The following is a 22,032-nucleotide window of genomic DNA, read 5'->3' on the forward strand; positions in this document are numbered from 1 at the left end:
TTGAGTTTCACCAGAGGTGGCGCTTCCGTCTGGGATTTCTTGATTTCTACCGTGACAGTAAAAATAATGTATACACGAAAGGGAGTACAGACATGAAAACTACAAATCCCATTATGTTTTAGATAAGAGGAGAGTAAGAGTAAGAGTAAGAATTTCACATAAAATAAGGGTCATTGCTTTCCGGCATCCTTTGGACGTCCCTACCCTTAACTGTAACCATTTTTACATTTCAATGGGGGGGTAAAGAATCCCAAATAGCAGACTTAAAAAAAAGAATCCTTAATATTTATTTCAATACCCTTCACATGCCTCTGGTGGCCTTACAGCAGAGCCCTCCCACTTCTCACACCATTTTAGCAAATTCGGGGGGTTTCCTGACCTGGCCTTGAACCCAGGTGTCTGTTTCAGAGGCAAATACACAGTTCACAACAATGATGTCAGAAGTGGAAAGTGACTCAAATGTAGTGCCTGATGTCAACTAAAGGACAAGCAAATAGTGTCACCCAGGTATTGGTTCTTTAAATCAACACACTGCCCAAGATCTCTGAATGGTCTGGTACACCAAGTTTTGGATTGACGAGCATGAGATTGAGCTCATATCTCCACCTGCCTTGTCAGGAAGGATCTTGACATTGTAATTGCAGGTAATCCCACTTTAACATGACTGATGGACAGCTGTGACATGTCTACTTGTGTATAGAAAATCAATCAACAAAGGGAATCTAAAAATACTGGGGATTTCACTTCGTGGAAGCAGCCATAGTCGACTGTGTGGGGGAGTCACAGGTTCGCGTTCTCTGAATTCAGATTCTCTTCCAGTCATCATTTCAAGTATCAGTACTCGCTCAACCTTCAGGCATAACATCTACAATAGGATAAAGTAATTATTTGTTATTACCGACCTTAACAGGGGCACTTCCGCTAGAATCTTGGGTCAGTTGTACAGAGGTGAATTCCATCAAACCAGCACACTCACATTCACTAATCTGACTCAGAACAAAGTCAAAGACCAAGGATATTGTGTTAGGTCTTTTAATATTTTCAATATTTAGTTGTTTATTTTGCTTAGAAATATTGCACATGGTCAACATGCCTGTTTATGAGCTCACACTCATCTCTCTCATTCTAAAATTCCTTCTCCAAGGTATGGACAGTTTATTTTAAGCACAATCATACAGTGTACACGCATTCGTGTGTGTGTATGTATGTCTGTGTGTTTGCGTGCGCACATGCATGTTCCCGGAATCATTTCACGCCTCACCTTTGCAAGACTCAACAAATCTTTGATAAATTCTATGCGTTTGATCTTGGACTATCTCATTAAAATAACAGTCAAGGTGGCATATAATAGTCCTGGTGACTGTAAAAAAAATACTGCCTCCAGTATATGTGAAGAACATATGATTGATAATGTCTTATTGTATGGTATGTGAAGGGTGTGGCCGAGTCCATACATGCATGTGCGCAAACACACACACAACATCTATATGCACATATGGAAATATAGATATTTTTCACACATCCAACTGTATACAGAGAAATAAAGGTACACCCATAACTACCCCAACTCTTCCCAAAACAAGTGAAGAGGCAAAAAGTGCTATTTGAATGTCTTTGACTTTAGTTAGTTAGCTATGCTCTATCTCTTCAAATATAGCAATCTCAGAGAGTTCTTCTTATGCCATAGTTGTTAGAATGGGTCTTCTGACTGTACTGTAAATATCTATGGCACAGACCCACATAACCCACCCATTCCAAATGTCCTATTGCACCATTTAATAAGGGAAAAAAATAAAGTGGCAGAGAGGGAAGGGCTCCAGAGAATGCCCTACGGGGCTGGTCTAGGATCTGTTTTCCCTGAACTAAACTCTAACCAGAGCCATCCTGAGCTACGTAACAGAACTGACCCTGGACCAGTGCTTAAGGGCACTTTCTAACAACACTTGGTTAGTTAGAGGGGCAGGGAAAGGAAGCAAGGGGGAAAGGGGCTCCAAATGGAAGAAGGGGGGATTGATAACATTGAACAACAAGGTTATTTCTAAGAAACAATCTCTAAAAATAATACTTTCCTGATTTAAATTGCAGTCACAAGACCACACATTGTGCAAACACCTGATTTCAACGTTTAAAAACAAACTGCCTGCCCCCTCCTCTATGTGTCTACTGAGCAGTCATGGGAGAGGGGGAATGGCCCAAAGTAAAATTTAGAAGAGGGGTTGCGTGGGCTGTTTCCAAACCCCTTTTATATAAGTTTATGCTGGAGAAACACCAATTAGAGCCACAAGAGAGAAAACAGGCCACAGAAAAAAACGTGTTATTTCCACTGCAACAATACAAGATAAAGCAACATATCCACTGGGTGACTCCTAGACGTTGGTTATAAATCTACTTTTGCTTGTCAACTGTCACTTGGGAGCCAAGTGAGCCATGTCACATCATCTGCTTCCGGCTTCCTTGGTGGAATCCGCAGCCTCTTGAGTTGACCAATGAATGGACGATTTGTCTCGTTCAGCCTTTCTCTGTGCTCGTTTACAGCCAACCAATGTTGAGTTTGTTGCTTTGTCACGCATCACCCTTCAAGCTTTACATATCTCATAACGGCGTCCACAAGGGGGGAAACCTCAATATACAATATCCTCTCCAGCCAATAGGAACTCAGCCTGTCTGTGACGTTGATTACTGATTGGGCCAGGGATTGGTCAATGGTCACGCTGAGTCCAGCCTCCCTTTTTCGGGAGCCAATGGTTGACTCACTTTCTCCAATCTCTAAAAACTGTGCAGGCCAAAGGCTTGGTCAGGCGAGTGTTGAGTTGACTGGCAGACTGTGTGTGTGCAGTGTGTGTCCAGTTCAGTGCTGTCTGTTGTTGCAGCATAGAGGGGCTGTGGAATTTCAGTGGATGTTACATTGGATACATCCCAACCACTGTGCTGAGGAGTGGAGGGAGGGAAGTCAATGGCAACAGAGGGCTGCAAACTGAATCCGCACAAATTGTTACAAAGTGCCGTTGTGTACATCTGTGTGACAATGCTCGTGACTGCCACCCAAGAGTAACAGTCTGAGTTGGTGGGGTGTGTGTGCGCGAGAGAGAGACAGTAAGAATGTGTGTACCAGTGGAGGCTGGTGGGGGGAGCTATAGGAGGACGGGCTCGTTGTAAGGGCTGGAGTGGAATAAATGGAACGGTATCAAACATATGGAAACCACGTGCTTGACTCCGGTCCTTTTATTCCATTCCAGCCATTACAATGAATCCATTCCAGCCATCCCCCTCTCCTATAGCTTCTCCCACCAGCCTCCACTGGTGTGTACCACAGAATGTTCTGTGTCAAACTACAAATGTGCTGAGGGTACAGCCAGTACAGAACTGTGCCGAAGTGAAACTGATGTCCTGTTACTACATGTACAAGGACATGCTGTGGGACACATCAACACTCCTCTCTCTTTTTTGACACTTTCTCTCCACCTTCTCTATTCTCTTGCTTTTCTCCTTCTTTCCATTTCTCCTTCTTTCCATTCCTACAATTTGCCCACGTTCCTGGGCTCCTCGGGACTCCGCCCTCTTTCTCCTGGCTCCGTCCCTGTACCATCTCGAGTGTTGGTATTGGAGGAGCCGATGGCGGCCGAGGCGGAGTCCGTTGAACCCATGACCCCTGTTGTTGACCCGCCGGGCTCAGAGATTCCGGGGGGTTCCAGGTGTGGCTGTCTGCATGATCTTCTGCCTCACCTCCCTGATCTTCAGCTGCAGACACAGTTTGGTGGGGAAGGTGTCTGAGTATCGTGCCTGGAAGGCTGCAGTGGCCTGAGCTAGATGGGGGGGGGGGGGGGAAGAAGATGAGCCCTCTCTGAAGAAAAATAATTGCAGTGCAACCTTTGCCTGGTTGTATCAGAGACTAGTTGGTTGTAATCTGGCCTTGCTCAACCACAAAATCAGTATACAAGGTGACCAATGACAGTCAACAATTTGGCTACATGAGCCAATGAGAGAAGCAGATGGTGCCGGGAGGTTACCTGAAGGGAAGAAGCCGTGTTCCTGGAAGAGCTGCATAACGAGAGCCCTGCGCTGGTCCAGAGTCCTCCGGAGAGAGGAGTACGGCACTTTGTCCATCTCCCCCAGGACATCCTCAGACTCAGCACCTACAGTAGAGAAATGACGGTGATTGAGAGAAGGGAGGGATGAGAGATAGTTGAGAAGCATGAGTAATATGAAGAGAGAGTGAGAGGAGAGGGTGGTGATTGAGAGAAGAGAGGGATGAGAAGAATGGAGAAAAGAGGAGGCACCGAGGGGAATCCAAACTAATGAGTGAGAAAAGAATGCGAGGAGGAAGGGAAAACTAACTAAGGAAAAAGCTACAGGGGCCTAGCCAAAAGTAGTGCACTGCATAAGGCACCATTTAGGACACAAGACATCACCTATAACAGACCTCCATACACTCCACACTACATACCAGCTCTGTCGAAGGTGAAGATGTCCCCCTCACACTTGACCTCGCTCTTTGGTGTGTTGGGCTCCGAGCTGCAGCTGGAGAGACGGCTCCGAGCGGCAGCCTTCCTCCTGGGAGAGCTGGGGTCCTCTGCAGACGAGTCCAGGTCTGAAGGGGAGGAGGAGAAGAGGAGGAAGAACAAGAGAATGGGGAAGAATGATACAGAAGAGGGGGAGGAGGAAGATACAGAGGAAAAGGAGATGGGAGTGAGTGAAGAAGGAGGCGGAGGATAGAGGATGAAGAGAAGGCGTTTTAACCACAGAATCCAATAGAACACGCAACCACAATATATCCTACCTCTGTTTTCAACGGAGGAAAGAAATCTGTTCAGATTCATTTTAGCGGCCGTGCTAGATTCTTAATACATTTTCTTTTTAATGTGTTCGACAACTCTCTCCCCAGTCATTCTTGTTTCAGGATAAGGTTTAACCCGACAGCGCAGCTCAAAGCCTGAATCTTGAAACTGATCAACTGATCCCTCCTCTCTCCGGTTCATTTTCCAGGAGACCGTCATCAGACAGTCATCAGACAGGCCAGAAAGGTCATATCGGACCCCATACGCAGAGTTCCAGCTAATGCCAGCGATGAGGCGTTATATGGTGCCTAGATGCAGGCTGAACAGTTATAAACATCAGTTTGTCCCCCTGTCAATAAAAGTGCTTAACAGCAAGGGAGACATAGAGGCAGACTGAAGCTGGCATGTAAGGCCTTAAAGGGATACTTTTGGATTTTGGCAATGAAGCCCTTTATCTACTTCCACAAAGTCAGATGAACTTACGGATACCATTTTAAATGTCTCTGTGTCCAGTATGAAGGAAGTTAAGTTTTGCGAGCTAATCCTAAATCCGTTTTTCATTTAACCCTGGCAAGTCAGTTTAAGAACAAATTCTTATTCACAATGACACCGGCCAAACCCGGACGACGCTGGGACAATTGTGCGCCGCCCTATGGGACTCCCAATCACGGCCGGTTGTGATACAGCCTGGATTCGAACCAGGTTCTCTTTAGTTACGCCTCGAGCACTGAGATGCAGGGCCTGAGACCTCTGCGCCACTCGGGAGCCGCGAAACTGAAAGCGTTATACAGCGTTAGCGCAATGACTGAAAGTCTATGGGGATGTGCTAGCATTGCCAGAATCCCAAAGTATCTCTTTAATCGTGTGGAACTGCCACCTGGTCGCAGTCTTGCCTGACATGAACTTATGAGCTTTTTGTGTGAGTGGGGAGGGGTGTGTATAATGAGGTGTTCTTCTCAACTGATTCAATGTATTTATGTGGAAGCAGAAGCACTTTTTGAACATTTTGTTTGATTTAACTAGGCAAGTCAACTAAGAACAAATTCTTATTTACAATGACGGCCTACCAAGAGGCAAAATGTAGGACAAACTCACATCACAACAAAATCTCTCTCTCTCTCTCTCTCTCTCTCTCTCTCTCTCTCTCTCTCTCTCTCTCTCTCTCTCTCTCTCTCTCTCTCTCTCTCTCTCTCTCTCTCTCTCTCTCTCCCTCTCTCTCTCTCTCTCACCTGTGGAGTTCCTCCTCTTCTTCCGGTAGCTGCCCAGTATGGCTCGGGGGGAGGTGGCCAGACTCTGTAGGGTGGGAGAGGGCAGCACTTCTTCTGGTCTGAACTCTGGCAGCTCGGCAAAGCGCTCCTCGAAATAGGACCCCGACAGGACCCTGTACAGTTGAAATATAGTTTGATTTTATGACACCCATGTTGGGATCCAACCATACCCGGTTCCACGAGTGGGCAAAAAAAAGGGGCTTTGTGCACCTCAGTTTTATTTTCACTATATAAAAATAGTGTGACAGGTTGGGTCAAAAAAAAAGATGCATCTCCACTGTGGAGAGAGCGCCGCGGTGTGTGTAGGGGGGCTCTCGAAAGCCACTGGGGCGGTTAGGTATGACTCCTCTGGGTTTCCATAAAAAGCAGGGGGGAAAACACTTCTCATCTTTGCGTTAGGCTAAGTGAATAATGTGATACGCCACCGCCTGTCTGGCCCTGGTGAGGACGCCGTGTTGGAGACTGAACTGTCTCCTTCCTGGTTCTCTCCTGTTGCTATGGGGGGGGGGCTCTGCAGGAGTGTCTCCGGAGCCTGGAGAAGAGAGGGTGTGCTCTGACCCTTTCCCCGGGAAAATGACTGCACCGCAATATGTTCCTGGGTGTGGCATGGAAGTTGTGTCACTGCTGGGGCGTCTGGAGACAACCCCAGTGTCCACTGTGCATCTTTCAGGAGGGAATGTATCTTTCTGGATCGAACCCTCAACTCTAGTGATGTAAGCACCAAGCTCCAACCAACTGATTCCCTGGCTACAAATTCTTCTCCACTTGGTCTTAAATGTCAAAAATGTACCACATAGTGACAACAGAGAGAAGCAACGCGATGGTGATGTGTTTTCAGATCCTCCCATTGCACCCCTCCCCCCATCCCTGTCACTCACTTTTCAATGGCGTCTGAGGGCTTTTTGAGCGGCGGGGGGCGGAATTTGGTCTTCTTGGCTGAGGGGGGCACGTCCCTGTCAGTCTGTGGGGGAGGCGGAGGAGGGTCCAGTCCTGTGGTAGGGTGGAGAGGTTCCCTCGGTCCAGCCTGGGGGGAGGGGAGAGAGAGAGAGAAAGATAGAGAGAGAGAGAGAGAGAGAGAGAGAGAGAGAGAGAGAGAGAGAGAGAGAGAGAGAGAGAGAGAGAGATAAGTCCTTGATAAGTGCTTGTGATAATTGTTTACATCGCGATAATCCAATTGTTTGCATTGCGTTTTGCAATCTCTACAGAAGTCATTGTTTTCGATGGGTGCTTAATCTTCAGCAAAACCCAGAGTCTCGTACCTCTTTGCCCTGGTACCCGTTGCCACTGTCCCCTTTGTGGTGGCCCTCATGGGGCCAATCCTCTGCCTCCCTGGACTCCTCTGGTTCAGGCGTCCCACTCTCCTTCTTTATCTCCCTCTCCCTCTCTCCATTCCCTCTGGCATAATCTCGGTCATCGTCCGTATTCTCTTCTTTCATGTGGCTGGCTCGACCACCGTCTTCTTCACTCCCTGCAGGAAAATGCACAATAGTGGCTCATGATTCCTAGTAATAATATATTGTAACATAGCTAGTTATAAAAGAGGCAACTATAGCAAAATACACGCACGGAAAGTACATTCAAAAAGGCCACAAGCAGAGAAGGGAAGAGAGGGGAGGTGGAAGGAGAAATGGAGGCGAGAAAGTGAGGGGAGGCGGACTACAGTTTTGACGTACCTGTTGGTATTTTGCTGCTGGACATTGAGTTAGCACCAGGTTTGCTATATGCCTCGGCATCCTCCGTCGTATTCTCTTTCTTTATCTGAGCCTTGTTCTTCCGTTGGGCCTGGCCCTCCACCTGTGACTTTTGCTCCAACTCTGCAGTCAGGTGTGGCATTCCCTCTTCATGTGACCGGGTCACGTCCTTTGAACCCTGCACGCCGACAGCCGAGGCTGATGATTGGCCAGACACTTCTTGAGCCAAATTGGGGGGCACGGAGGTCACGACCACACCTGACGCTAGGGTGATGCTTGGGGCCGGGTAGATGGCGGTGAGGAGTTGACGTCCCGTCCCCGGGGCTCCAGGGGAAAGGGCTGGGGCTAGCAAGGGCGGTTGGCCCGCTACGAGAGGCTGCATCAGGGCCTGGCCGGCCGGAGCAATGGCGGTGAAGCCCAGAGACGTCAGGGACGACGGCAGGTAGGTGGGTCCTGGAGAGAGAGGGGCCTGGACCGTTGCCGTGGAGACCACTCCAGTGCTGGATTGGACATAAGTGATCCTAGAGTGAAGAAGAGACAAAAAGTTGATGGGTTAGCTATGAACACACTGTTCTGATGAAGGTCAATTGACCAGCCACAATAAACTAAAACCGACTGCCATGTGAAAGTAATAGTGGGACATACAGTGCATTGGAAAGTATTCAGACCAATTGACTTTTTCCACATTTTGTTACGCTACAGCCTTACTCTAAAATTGATTCAATTGTTTCCCCCCCCCCCCCCCCCTCAATTTACATACAGTACCCCATAATGACAAAGGAAAAACTGTTTTCTGATCCTTTACTCAGTACTTTGTTGAATCAGCTTTGGCAGCAATTAAAGCCCCGAGTCTTTTTTGGGTAGGGCACTACGAGCTTGGCACAGCTATATCTGGGGAGTTTCTCCCATTCTTCTCTGCAGATCCTCTCAAGCTCTGTCAGGTTGGATAGGGATCGTCGCTGCACAGCTATTTTCAGGTCTCTCCAGAGATGTTAGATCGGGTTCAAGTCCGGGCTGTGGCTGGGCCACTCAAGGACATTCAGAGGCTTGACCCGAAACCACTCCTGCTTTGTCTTGGCTGCATGCTTAGGGTCGTTGTCCTGTTGGAAGGTGTACCTTTGCCCCGGTCTGAGGTCCTGAACGCTCTGGAACAGGCTTTCATCAAGGATCTCTCTGTACTTTGCTCCATTCATCTTTCCCTCGATCCTGTCTCCCAGTCCCTGCCCCTGAAAAACATCCCCACAGCATGATGCTGCCACCACCATGCTTCACCACCGTAGGGATGATGCCAGGTGTCCTCCAGACGTGACTCTTGGCATTCAAGCCCAAGAGTTCAATCTTGGTTTCATCAGACCAAAGAATTTTGTTTCTCATGGTCTAAGAGTCCTTAGGTGACTTTTGGCTCAAAGCAGGCTGTCATGTGCCTTTTACTGAGGAGTGGCTTCTGTCTGGCAACTCCACCATAAAGGCCTGATTGCTGGTTGTCCTTTTGGAAGGTTCTCCCATCTCCACAGAGGAACTCTGGAGCTCTGTCAATGTGACCATTGCGTTCTTGGTCACCCCCTTCTCCCCCGATTGCTCAGTTTGACCAGGTGGTCAGCTCTAGGAAGAGTCTTGGTGGTTCCAAACTTCTTCCATTTAATAATGATGGAGGCCACTGTGTTCTTGGGGACCTTCAATGCTGCAGAAATGTTTTGGTACCCTTCCCCATATCTGTGCTTCGACACAATCCTGCCTCGGAGCTCTACGAACAATTCCTTTGATGTCAAGGCTTGGGTATTGCTCTGCCATGCACTGTCAACTGTGGGACCTAAATATAGACAGGTGTGTACCTTTCCAAATCATGTCCGATCAATTGAATTTACCACAAGTGGACTCCAATCAAGTTGTAGACACATTTCAAGGATGATCAATGGAAACAGGATGCCCCAGAGCTCAATTTCGAGTCACATAGCAAAGGGTCTGAATACATTTGCAAACATTTCTAAACACCTGTTTTCGCTTTGTCATTATGGGGCATTGTGTATAGATTGATGAGGACACTATTAAAAAATCCAGTCTGTAACGTAACAAAATGTGGAAAAAGTCAAGGAGTCTGAATACTTTCCGAATGCACTGAACATACTGTATAATCAGACATTTATTGTAGGTTTAAAGTGAGTACCTTGTTGGAGGCGAGGTCAGCAACACAGTCTGAGGGGGTTTGATGCCCGGAGTCATCACAGTGGCTGTTGCCATGGATACAGGGAAGGGACTCCCAGGATGCACTGCTCCAGCAGGGTGGACATTTGTCTGGACCATTGGCATGGGGGCGATGTGGATGATCTGTGCAGGACAACACACACACACACACACACACACACACACACACACACACACACACACACACACACACACACACACACACACACACACACACACACACACACACACACACACACACACACACACACACACACACACACACACACACACACACACACACACGTCAGCAAGGAGGCTAGTGGTCCACATGCATACTTGCACCATCAGCGTTGTGGTTTTATTCCCGCAGTAACAACAAATTGAACTGTAGATCATGTTTGCTTAATGCCTATATTGTGATCATCACAGTGTGTGCCTATGTATTTGACCAATGTTCAAGCCTTTTTTTCCGGAAAGAGGTCTACAAGTTGCTGTTATGTGGTATGCGTGTGTGTAATAACCACTACCTTGTTTCCTGGTAGAGCACCATTTTGCACAGGAAGGGGAGGGGCCACGTGGGAGATGGGCTGAGGAGGAGTAGAGCCTGTTCTCACTGTTGCCATGGGAACCAACATCTTGCTCTGCAAGACTGGAGACTGGGCTTGGGCTGATGAAAGAGAGAGAGAGAGAAGAGAGAGAGAGAGAGAGAGAGAGAGAGAGAGAGAAACAGAGAGAAACAGAGAGAAACAGAGAGAGAGAAATAAAGAGAGAAACAGAGAGACAGAGAGAGCAGTTGAGGTAAGACTGTTGACATGACAACTAATGACAATCATAAGGTGATGAATTCTCTCTCCCGGAGTATGCAAATATTGGAGATAGATAGATTAGCATAACAGTTTGATGAAAACATTTACATGCTTTGCAAGAAGAACGATTTCCCTAATAATCCTGTTCGTACATAGACACATCTGAAATCAGGCTACCTGATGGCACTCTGATAAATGCAGGAAATCCCCAATCAAAATAAAATGTTCAACCACAGCGAATCATTTGGTTCCACCATTTGGTTCCACCGCTGGAACGTCGATTAAGGTTTTAACATGTCCTAATCATTTGAAATATTGTTCTGAAAACCAGGTGTTTTAATCTGTGTATTGCTCACTTCGATTTTGACCTTATTCTGATGATGATAAGCAGCGTAAAGTGTTGTATAATCTGTCTACTGCCATAATCCGATTAATATTGAATTATTTGCGTGCATGTAAATGTACTCACTTACAGGTAATATTAAAGAGCAGGGATATGCGAGACTAAATAGAAGGTTACACGTATTCTGGGATTGAAGTGGACTTCAACTAATTTCCCCCCCCAAAAATAACACTTAGACATACAGTTGAAGTCAGAAGTTAACATACACCTTAGCCAAATACATTTGAACTCAGTTTTTATCATTTAATCCAAGTAAAAATTCCCTGTTTTAGGTCAGTTAGGATCACCACTTTATTTTAAAAATGTGAAATGTCAGAATAATAGTAGAGATAATGATTTATTTAAGCTTTTATGTATTTCACCACATTCCCAGTGGGTCAGAAGTTTACATACCCTCAATTAGTATTTGGTAGCATTAACTTTAAATTGTTTAATTTAGGTCAAACTTTTGGGTAGCCTTCCACAAGCTTTCCACAAAAAATTGGGTGATTTTTGGGCCATTCCTCCTGACAGAGCTGGTGTAACTGAGTCAGGTTTGTAGGCCTCCTTGCTCACACACTCTTTTTAAATTCTGCCCACACATTTCTATAGGATTGAGGTCAGGGCTTTGTGATGGCCACTCCAATACCTTGACATTGTTGTCCTTAAGCCATTTTGCCACAACTTTGGAAGTATGTTTGGGGTCATTGTCCATTTGGAAGACTCATTTGCGACCAAGCTTTAACTTCTTGACTGATGTATTGAGATGTTGCTTCAATATATCCACATCATTTTGCTTTCTCATAATGCCATATATCTTGTGAAGTGCACCAGACCCTCCTGCAGCAAAGCACCCCCACAACATGATGCTGCCACCCCTGTGCTTCATGGTTGGGATGGTGTTTTCAGCTTGCAAGCCTCCCCCTTTTTCCTCCAAACATGACAATGGTCATTATGGCCAAACAGTTCTATTTTGGTTTCATCAGACCAGAGGAAATTTCTACAAAAAGTATGATCTTTGTCCCCATGTGCAGTTGCAAACTGTAGTCTGGCTTTTTTTATGGAGGTTTTGGAGCAGTGGCGTCTTCCTTGCTGAGCGGCCTTTCAGGTTATGTTGATATAGGACTCGTTTTACTGTTTCCTCCAGCATCTTCACAAGGTCCGTTGCTGTTGTTCTGGGATTGATTAGCACTTTTCACACCAAAGTCCGTTCATCTCTAGGAGACAGAACGCGTCTCCTTCCTGAGCGGTATGACGGCTGCCATGGAGTTTATACTTGTGTACTATTGTTTGTACAAATGAACGTGGTACCTTCAGTTGTTTTGAAAAAAATGTTTCTGAGATCTTGGCTGATTTATTTTGATTTTCCCATAATGTCAAGCAAAGAGGCACTTAGCAAAGAAGGTAGGCCTTGAAATACATCCACAGGTACACCTCCAATTGACTCAAACTCAATTATCTTATCAGAACCTTCTAAAGCCATGACATAATTTTCTGGAATTTTCCAAGCTGTTTAAAGGCACAGTCAATTTAGTGTATGTACATTTCTGACCCACTGGAATTGTGATACAGTGAACTATAAGTGAAATAATCTGTCTGTAAACAATTGTTGTAAAAATGACTTGTGTCATGCACAAAGTAGATGTCCTAACTGACTTGCCAAAACTATAGTTTGTTAACTTCTTTGGGACAGGGGGGCAGTATTGAGTAGCTTGGATAAAAAGGTGCCCAAAGTAAACTGCCTGCTACTCAGTCCTAAAAGCTAGAATATGCATATAATTAGTCAATTTGGATAGAAAACACTCTGAAGTTTCTAAAACTGTTTGATTAATGTCTGTGAGAGTAACATAACTCATATGGCAGAAATAAAAGCCTGAGAATAAATCCAACCAGGAAGTGGGAAAACTCTTTGCCTATCCAATATACAGTGGAAATGGGGTCATGTTGCACTTCCTAAGGCTTCCACTAGATGTCAACAGTCTTTAGAATCTTGCTTGATGATTCTACTGTGAAGGAGGGGGGAATGGGAGCTGAATGATTAAGAGGTCTGCCGGAGGTGTTTGGACATAAATTATTAACTTTATCGAACAAATCAAACATTTATTGTGGAACTGGGATTCCTGGGAGTGCATTCTGATGAAGAGCATCAAAGGTAAGTTAATATTTATAATGATATTATGACTTTGTTGACTCCAAAACATGGCGGATAGCTGTATGGCTTGCTTTGTTGTCTGAGCGCCGTACCAGATTATTGCATGGTGTGCTTTTTTGGTAAAGCTTTTTTTTAAATCTGACACAGCAGTTGCATTAAGGAGAAGTGGATCTAAAATTCCACTTGTATCTTTTAGCAATGTTTATTATGAGTATTTCTGTAAATTGATGTGGCTCTCTGCAAAATCACCGGATGTTTTGGAACTACTGAAAGTAACACGCCAATGTAAACTGAGATTTTTGGATATAAATATGAACTTTATCGAACAAAACATACATGTATTGTGTAACATGAAGTCCTATGAGTGTCATCTGATGAAGATCATCAAAGGTTAGTGATTAATTTTATCTCTATTTCTGCTTTTTGTGACTGAAAAATGGCTGTGTTTTTCTGTGACTAGGTACTGACCTAACTGCTTTCGTCATAAAGCCTTTTTGAAATCGGACACTGTGGCTGGATTTACAACAAGTTTATCTTTAAAATGGTGTGAAATACTTGTTTGAGGAATTTTAATTATGGGATTTCTGTTGTTTTGAATTTGGCGCCCTGCACTTTCAATGGCTGTTGTTGAGGTGGGATGCTACCGTCCCGAATATCTCAGAGAGGTTAACAAGAAATTTGTGGAGTGGTTGAAAAACGAGTTTTAATGACGCCAACCTAAGTGTATGTAAACTTCCGACTTCAACTGTATGAATCTTGGATGATTGTTAGCATATCCCCTTGTATATAGCAAAGTACCCTCCCCTTTTCCATAGGTCCACCCCTTTTCCATTCCTGTCAGCCAATCACTCCTCTCTCTCACCTCTTGCTCCAGGACTGACCCCTCCCACTGCGGCATATCTTATTCCCGCTCCTGCCCCCGAATGTATTCCATTGGCCTGGAAGACATGGGTGGGCGGAGTGGAGGGCAGCGTGAGGATGCCGGTTGGCTGCTGGGTTAGCTGGGGGGAGGGGCTCTTGGGGTTGGCACTGACAGAAGACAGGATGGGCAGGATGTACTGCACCTGGGTGAGGCCAGGCTTGGCATCGCCAGCGGAGGTGAGAGAGGCGGCAGGAAGGAACTGGGGCTGCAGCAGGGGGAGGGGAAGTGGCAGGGTGCTGTGGGTGGGACTTAAGAGATGCTGAGGCGGGGCTATGAGCTGTATAGACTGGTTGGGGAAAGCTCCTCCCAGCACTAGACTGGTGACCTGCAGCCCCCCCGGCCCCACACTCACGGGATTGGGAGAGGACGAGGACAAGTACCCACCCCCTGCTGTGATAGGCCCACCTACTGCTCCCGGTCCACCAATCAGAAGCGTGGCTTTCTTCTCCCCAGGGAGGGCACTGAGGGCGATGTGACCTTCCATTGGCTTGCTGGTGATAGGGATGGGCGTGCTGGCGATGGGGCATACCACATTGGTCACCATGGTGGGGGCCATCCGGACTGCACCGAGCACCTGGGTGAGTCCATAACCCAGAGCGGGGGTCGAGGTGATGGGCGCCGATCCAGGGATGGAATTAGAGGGAACCTGCCCCCCTCCACCTCCTCTTTTGGATTCTCCACTTCCCTCTTCTCCTCCCTCCATCCCTCGTTTTCTCTTCCTCTCAGAGCTCTCTCCAGTGCTCCCCCCTGTGTTCCCCTTGGTAGAGTCGGAGTGAGAGTCGGCGTGGGAGGTGCTGGTGGCATAGGGGAGAGAGGAGCGGACCACTGGCTGGAAGACTCGCTGGACGGGGAGAGATCAAAGAGAAACGTTAACTAAGGTCCCTCCTCAATTAAGTCTCTCAGTGCACCAGTGTAGAATTCAAAACTGGTGGGGGAATGAAACGGATCAGACTCACACCATCTTAGCATGGGTGGGAGGAAAGAGTGGGAATTGAATATATATCTGTTCAAATTCAGTATGGCTATGCTACTTCATTTGGCAGTTCCATTACCCATGAAATCTGAATTGTAGCTAGTTCATAGCACCTACAGTCCAAAGGGCTAAGAGGCTATATGGCTAAACGTGTAGAGTACCTGTCCATCCGGCTCATCCTCGTCACTATCAGTCACTCTCTCTTTACACTTGAGGTCTATGGATCCCTCAGGGCACGAGTCCTCTGGAAATAAAGAGGATCCGATAGGTCCAATCAGACATGGTAGGACAGTAAAGACATGGAAATAAAACAATAGTGAATGTGCCATTAAAAACAGACCAATATGAGACAGACAAGCAACACAGCAGCTATAGGAGTTGTCTCTAGGATAGTTACTGTAGTAAAACATATATAGACTAAATGTGCAAGACATTGAGGTGCCACAGAACAGCTATAGAGCAGCATTAAGACCATATACAGTGCATTCGGTAAGTATTCAGACCCCTTGACTTTTTCCACATTTTGTTAGGCTGCAGCCTTATTCTAAAATGGATTATCAATCTACACCCAATACCCCATAATGACAAAGCAAAAACAGTTATTTCATAAGCATTCAGACCATTTACTTAGTACTTTGTTGAAGCACCTTTGGCAGCGATTACAGCCTCGAGTCTTCTTATGTATGACGCTACAAGCTTGGCACACCTGTATTTGGGGAGTTTCTCCCATTCTTCTATATTAATTATTTTCTCCCATTCTTCTTCTTCTCTTCTCTCAAGCGCTGTCAGGTGGGATGGGAAGCGTCACTGCACAGCTATTTTCAGGTCTCTCCAGAGATGTTCGTTCGGGTTCAATTCCAGGCTGTGGCTGGGCCACTCAAGGACATTCAGAGACTTGTCACTCCTGCCACTCCTGCGTTGTTTTGTCTGTGTGTTTAGGATTGTTGTCCTGTTGGAAGGTGAAACTTTGCTCCAGTCTGAAGTCCTCAGCAAGTTTTCATCAAATATCTCGCTGTACTTTGCTAAGTTCATCATTCCCTCGATCCTGACTAGTCTCCCAGTCCCTGCCCAGGCCAAAGAGTTCAATCTTGGTTTCATCAGACCAGAGTATCTTGTTTCTCATGGTCTGAGAGTCCTTTAGGTGCCTTTTGGCAAACTCCAAGCGGGCTGGAATGTGCGTTTTACTGAGGAATGGCTTCTGTCTCCAACTGCACCATAAAGGCCTGATTGGTAGAGTGCTGCAGAGATGGTTGTTCTTCTGGAAGGTTCTCCCATCTCCACAGAGGAACTCTGGAGCTCTCTTAGAGTGACCATCAGGTTCTTGGTCAACTCCCTGACCAGGGCGCTTCTGTCATGCAGGTGAAAGAGGACCCAAGAGCGACTTAACAGAAACAGAGTTTATTTAAGTCCAAACAGGGAATAACAGAAATCCTCTAGTCTGTAGAGGGGAATAACTGGAGAAGCGGCCACAGACTGCAGGTCGCTTCGGGTAGGCGCAGGCCGTAGTAGACAGAGACACCTGCTCACACGCAGCATCTGATGAAGGCAAAAAACACGACAGGACAGGGCGAAACACAATCACAGCATGGTGAATACAAAGCAAGGAACCGACGGGACAGGAACGGAACACAAAGGAATAAATAGGGACTCTAATCAGGGGAAAGGATCGGGAACAGGTGTGGGAAGACTAAATGATGATTAGGGGAATAGGAACAGCTGGGAGCAGGAACGGAACGATAGAGAGAGGAGAGAGAGGGAGGGGGAGAGAGAGGGATAGAAAAAGGGAACGAACCTAATAAGACCAGCAGGGGGAAACGAACAGAAGGAAAAGCAAAATGACAAGATGATATAAGACAAAACATGACAGTACCCCCCCACTCCCCGAGCGCCTCCTGGCGCTCTCGAGGAGGAACACTGGCGGCAACGGAGGAAATCATAGATCAAACGGTCCAGCACGTCCCGAGAAAGAACCCAACTCCTCTCCTCAGGACCGTAACGAAAAACGATAAAAAGGGAAACTAGGGTACTACTCTAAAAGAAAAAATGAGAACTAGGGACAGACTGAGACACAGCAAGGGCAGGAACAAGAACAGGAGAGATGCGATGGCAGGGAACAGACTGAGACCCAGCAAGACCAGGAGCAGAAGCAGAAAAAAAATTACCAGACTTCTTCTGCGCGCAGTCTGAACACGCAGCCACGAAACGGCGCGTGTCACGCTCCTGAGTCGGCCACCAAAAGCGCTGGCGAATAGACGCAAGAGTGCCTCGAACACCGGGATGACCAGCTAACTTGGCAGAGTGAGCCCACTGAAGAACAGCCAGACGAGTGGAAACAGGAACGAAAAGGAGGTTACTAGGACAAGCGCGCGGCGACGCAGTGTGCGTGAGTGCTTGCTTAACCTGTCTTTCAATTCCCCAGACTGTCAACCCGACAACACGCCCATAAGGAAGAATCCCTCGAGATCAGTAGAAGCCACAGAAGAACTAAACAGACGGGATAAGGCATCAGGCTTGGTGTTCTTGCTACCCGGACGGTAAGAAATCACAAACTCGAAACGAGCGAAAAACAACGCCCAACGAGCTTGACGGGCATTAAGTCGTTTGGCAGAACGGATGTACTCAAGGTTCTTATGGTCTGTCCAAACGACAAAAGGAACGGTCGCCCCCTCCAACCACTGTCGCCATTCGCCTAGGGCTAAGCGGATGGCGAGCAGTTCACGGTTACCCACATCATAGTTGCGCTCAGATGGCGACAGGCGATGAGAAAAATAAGCGCAAGGATGAACCTTATCGTCAGACTGGAAGCGCTGGGATAGAATGGCTCCCACGCCTACCTCTGAAGCGTCAACCTCGACAATGAATTGTCTAGTGACGTCAGGAGTAACGAGGATAGGAGCGGACGTAAAACGTTCTTTTAGAAGATCAAAAGCTCCCTGGGCGGAACCGGACCACTTAAAACACGTCTTGACAGAAGTAAGAGCTGTGAGAGGGGCAGCAACTTGACCGAAATTACGAATGAAACGCCGATAGAAATTAGCGAAACCTAAAAAGCGCTGCAACTCGACACGTGACCTTGGAACGGGCCAATCACTGACAGCTTGGACCTTAGCGGAATCCATCTGAATGCCTTCAGCGGAAATAACGGAACCGAGAAAAGTAACGGAGGAGACATGAAAAGAGCACTTCTCAGCCTTTACGTAGAGACAATTCTCTAAAAGGCGCTGTAGAACACGTCGAACGTGCTGAACATGAATCTCGAGTGACGGAGAAAAAATCAGGATATCGTCAAGATAGACAAAAACAAAAATGTTCAGCATGTCTCTCAGAACATCATTAACTAATGCCTGAAAAACAGCTGGCGCATTGGCGAGACCGAACGGCAGAACCCGGTACTCAAAATGCCCTAACGGAGTGTTAAACGCCGTTTTCCACTCGTCCCCCTCTCTGATGCGCACGAGATGGTAAGCGTTACGAAGGTCCAACTTAGTAAAGCACCTGGCTCCCTGCAGAATCTCGAAGGCTGATGACATAAGGGGAAGCGGATAACGATTCTTAACCGTTATGTCATTCAGCCCTCGATAATCCACGCAGGGGCGCAGAGTACCGTCCTTCTTCTTAACAAAAGAACCCCGCCCCGGCCGGAGAAGAAGAAGGCACTATGGTACCGGCGTCAAGAGACACAGACAAATAATCCTCGAAAGCCTTACGTTCGGGAGCCGACAGAGAGTATAGTCTACCTCGAGGAGGAGTGGTCCCCGGAAGGAGATCAATACTACAATCATACGACCGGTGAGGAGGAAGGGAGTTGGCTCGGGACCGACTGAAGACCGTGCGCAGATCATGATATTCCTCCGGCACTCCTGTCAAATCGCCAGGTTCCTCCTGGGAAGTAGGGACAGAAGAAACGGGAGGGATGGCAGACATTAAACACTTCACATGACAAGAAACGTTCCAGGATAGGATAGAATTACTAGACCAATTAATAGAAGGATTATGACATACTAGCCAGGGATGACCCAAAACAACAGGTGTAAACGGTGAACGGAAAATCAAAAAAGAAATAGTCTCACTGTGGTTACCAGATACTGTGAGGGTTAAAGGTAGTGTCTCAAATCTGATACTGGGAAGATGACTACCATCTAAGGCAAACATGGGCGTAGGCTTGTCTAACGGTCTGAAAGGAATGTTATGTTTCCGAACCCATGCTTCGTCCATGAAACAACCCTCAGCCCCAGAGTCAATCAAGGCACTGCATGTAGCACCCGAACCGGTCCAGCGTAGATGGACCGACATAGTAGTACAAGATCTAGATGAAGAGACCAGAGTAGTAGCGCTCACCAGTAGCCCTCCGCTTACTGATGGGCTCTGGCCTCTTACTGGACATGAATTAACAAAATGTCCAGCAACTCCGCAATAGAGGCACAGGCGGTTGGTGATCCTCCGTTCCCTCTCCTTAGTCGAGATGCGAATCCCTCCCAGCTGCATGGGCTCAGTCTCAAAGCCAGAGGAGGGAGATGGTTGCGATGCGGAGCAGGGAAACACCGTTGATGCGAGCTCTCTTCCACGAGCCCGGTGACGAAGATCTACCCGTCGTTCTATTCGGATGGCGAGAGCAATCAAAGAGTCCACATCTGAAGGAACCTCCCGGGAGAGAATCTCATCCTTAACCACTGCGTGGAGTCCCTCCAGAAAACGAGCGAGCAGCGCCGGCTCGTTCCACTCACTAGAGGCAGCAAGAGTGCGAAACTCAATAGAATAATCCGTTATGGACCGTTCACCTTGGCATAAGGAAGCCAGGGCCCTAGAAGCCTCCCTACCAAAAACTGAACGGTCAAAAACCCGAATCATCTCCTCTTTAAAGTTCTGGAACTTGTTAGAGCAATCAGCCCTTGCCTCCCAGATAGCTGTGCCCCATTCTCGAGCCCGGCCAGTAAGGAGTGAAATGACGTAAGCAACCCGAGCTCTCTCTCTAGAGTATGTGTTGGGTTGGAGAGAGAACACAATCTCACACTGCGTGAGAAAGGAGCGGCACTCAGTGGGCTGCCCGGAGTAGCAAGGTGGGTTATTAACCCTAGGTTCTGGAGGCTCGGCAGGCCAGGAAGTAACAGGTGGCACGAGACGTAGACTCTGGAACTGTCCAGAGAGGTCGGAAACCTGAGCGGCCAGGTTCTCCACGGCATGGCGAGCAGCAGACAATTCCTGCTCGTGTCTGCCGAGCATGGCTCCTTGGATCTCGACGGCAGTGTAACGAGCGTCTGAAGTCGCTGGGTCCATTACTTGGTCGGTTCCTTCTGTCATGCAGGTGAAAGAGGACCCAAGAGCGACTTAACAGAAACAGAGTTTATTTAAGTCCAAACAGGGAATAACAGAAATCCTCTAGTCTGTAGAGGGGAATAACTGGAGAAGCGGCCACAGACTGCAGGTCGCTTCGGGTAGGCGCAGGCCGTAGTAGACAGAGACACCTGCTCACACGCAGCATCTGATGAAGGCAAAAAACACGACAGGACAGGGCGAAACACAATCACAGCATGGTGAATACAAAGCAAGGAACCGACGGGACAGGAACGGAACACAAAGGAATAAATAGGGACTCTAATCAGGGGAAAGGATCGGGAACAGGTGTGGGAAGACTAAATGATGATTAGGGGAATAGGAACAGCTGGGAGCAGGAACGGAACGATAGAGAGAGGAGAGAGAGGGAGGGGGAGAGAGAGGGATAGAAAAAGGGAACGAACCTAATAAGACCAGCAGGGGGAAACGAACAGAAGGAAAAGCAAAATGACAAGATGATATAAGACAAAACATGACAGCTTCTCTCCCGATTGCTCAGTTTGGACGGGCAGCCAGCTATAGGAGTCTTGGTGGTTCCAAACTTCTTCCATTTAAGAATTATGGAGGCCAGTGTTTTTGGGGACCTTCAATGCTGCAGAAATGGTAGATCTGTGCCTTGACATAATCCTGTCTTGGAGCTCTACGGACAATTCCTTCAACCTCATGGCTTGGTTTTTGCTCTGATATGCACTGTCAACTGTGGGACCTAAATATAAACAGGTGTGTGCCTTTCCAAATCATGTCCAATCAATTGAATTTACCACAGGTGGACTCCAATCGAGTTGTCAAAACAGGATGCACCTGGGGTCAAATTTGAGTCTCATAGCAAAGGGTCTGAATACTTATGTAAATACCTTTTTATTTTATTTGAAAAATTAAATAATTTGAAAAAATGTATAAAAAACAGTTTTATAAACAAAAATAATATTAATCCATTTTAGAATAAGGCTGAATAGTTTCAGAATGCAGTGTAAATAGAATAGGGAATCTACTATTTTATTTCAGAGAATGAGACAGTGGGCACACAGAGTAGTCACCATAGAGATCCTATTAAATGACTAGAAAGGCTATGTCATTAACCTTCCAAGTTCCAAAATGGAACGATAACGGAGGCCATTTCGGTCAGGGAGAAATCCAAACAAGTCTAATTGAAATGAATGGCGGTAGAGGCATAGGTGATGCATTTCCTGCTTTAATTTTTTTTTAAATTCTACTTCCTAATTCTATGGTAGCCACACTAAATATGACTGCGACCTCACCCATGACATCATCGTCCCCCTCTTCCTCACAGATGACCATGCGCTCCTCGTCGCTGGTCACGTCCTCGCTGGCCCCACACTGTGTCAGGGAGAGAGTAGGGGGGCGGCTGCGGAATGAGCCTGCCCCATCTCGACACAACTGAGAGTGAAACACAGAGCTAGAGGTTAGCTCCACTGTGATAGAAGGTTTGGCTCAAAATAGCCGCCGTGCATGACCTGGGTGTGGGTGCTAGACATTGGTGGTGAAGGTGAGGGAGTTTCCTATTTACTATGCTAAGTGCTTTTAGAT

The 22,032-nt window shown here is 47.0% G+C and overlaps 1 protein-coding gene across 4 annotated transcripts in view; it reads right to left on the bottom strand.

Moving 5' to 3' along the window:
• Nucleotides 1-1,024: 1,024 nt before the first annotated feature.
• cica (capicua transcriptional repressor a) overlaps nt 1,025-22,032 on the bottom strand; it is a 49,271-nt gene continuing 28,263 nt past the window's right edge. Inside the window, exons 9-20 of one of the 4 annotated variants that reach the window (XM_046327558.1) lie at nt 21,744-21,882; nt 15,315-15,397; nt 14,586-15,021; nt 10,446-10,585; nt 9,899-10,059; nt 7,717-8,255; nt 7,303-7,511; nt 6,922-7,067; nt 6,005-6,156; nt 4,445-4,588; nt 4,008-4,133; nt 1,025-3,738 (exon numbers count right to left, since the gene is read on the bottom strand). In XM_046327558.1, coding sequence (XP_046183514.1) covers nt 3,425-3,738; nt 4,008-4,133; nt 4,445-4,588; nt 6,005-6,156; nt 6,922-7,067; nt 7,303-7,511; nt 7,717-8,255; nt 9,899-10,059; nt 10,446-10,585; nt 14,586-15,021; nt 15,315-15,397; nt 21,744-21,882 — 2,589 coding nt within the window. In that variant the 3' untranslated portion in view covers nt 1,025-3,424. Of the gene's footprint in view, nt 3,804-4,007; nt 4,134-4,444; nt 4,589-6,004; nt 6,157-6,921; nt 7,068-7,302; nt 7,512-7,716; nt 8,256-9,898; nt 10,060-10,445; nt 10,586-14,120; nt 15,022-15,314; nt 15,398-21,743; nt 21,883-22,032 lie in introns of all 4 variants that reach the window. The other 3 variants (XM_046327557.1, XM_046327555.1, XM_046327556.1) reach the window with 3 other exon arrangements.

The sequence above is a fragment of the Oncorhynchus gorbuscha genome, linkage group LG24 (assembly GCF_021184085.1).
Source record: "Oncorhynchus gorbuscha isolate QuinsamMale2020 ecotype Even-year linkage group LG24, OgorEven_v1.0, whole genome shotgun sequence".
In the NCBI taxonomy this organism is placed as follows: Eukaryota; Metazoa; Chordata; class Actinopteri; order Salmoniformes; family Salmonidae; genus Oncorhynchus; species Oncorhynchus gorbuscha.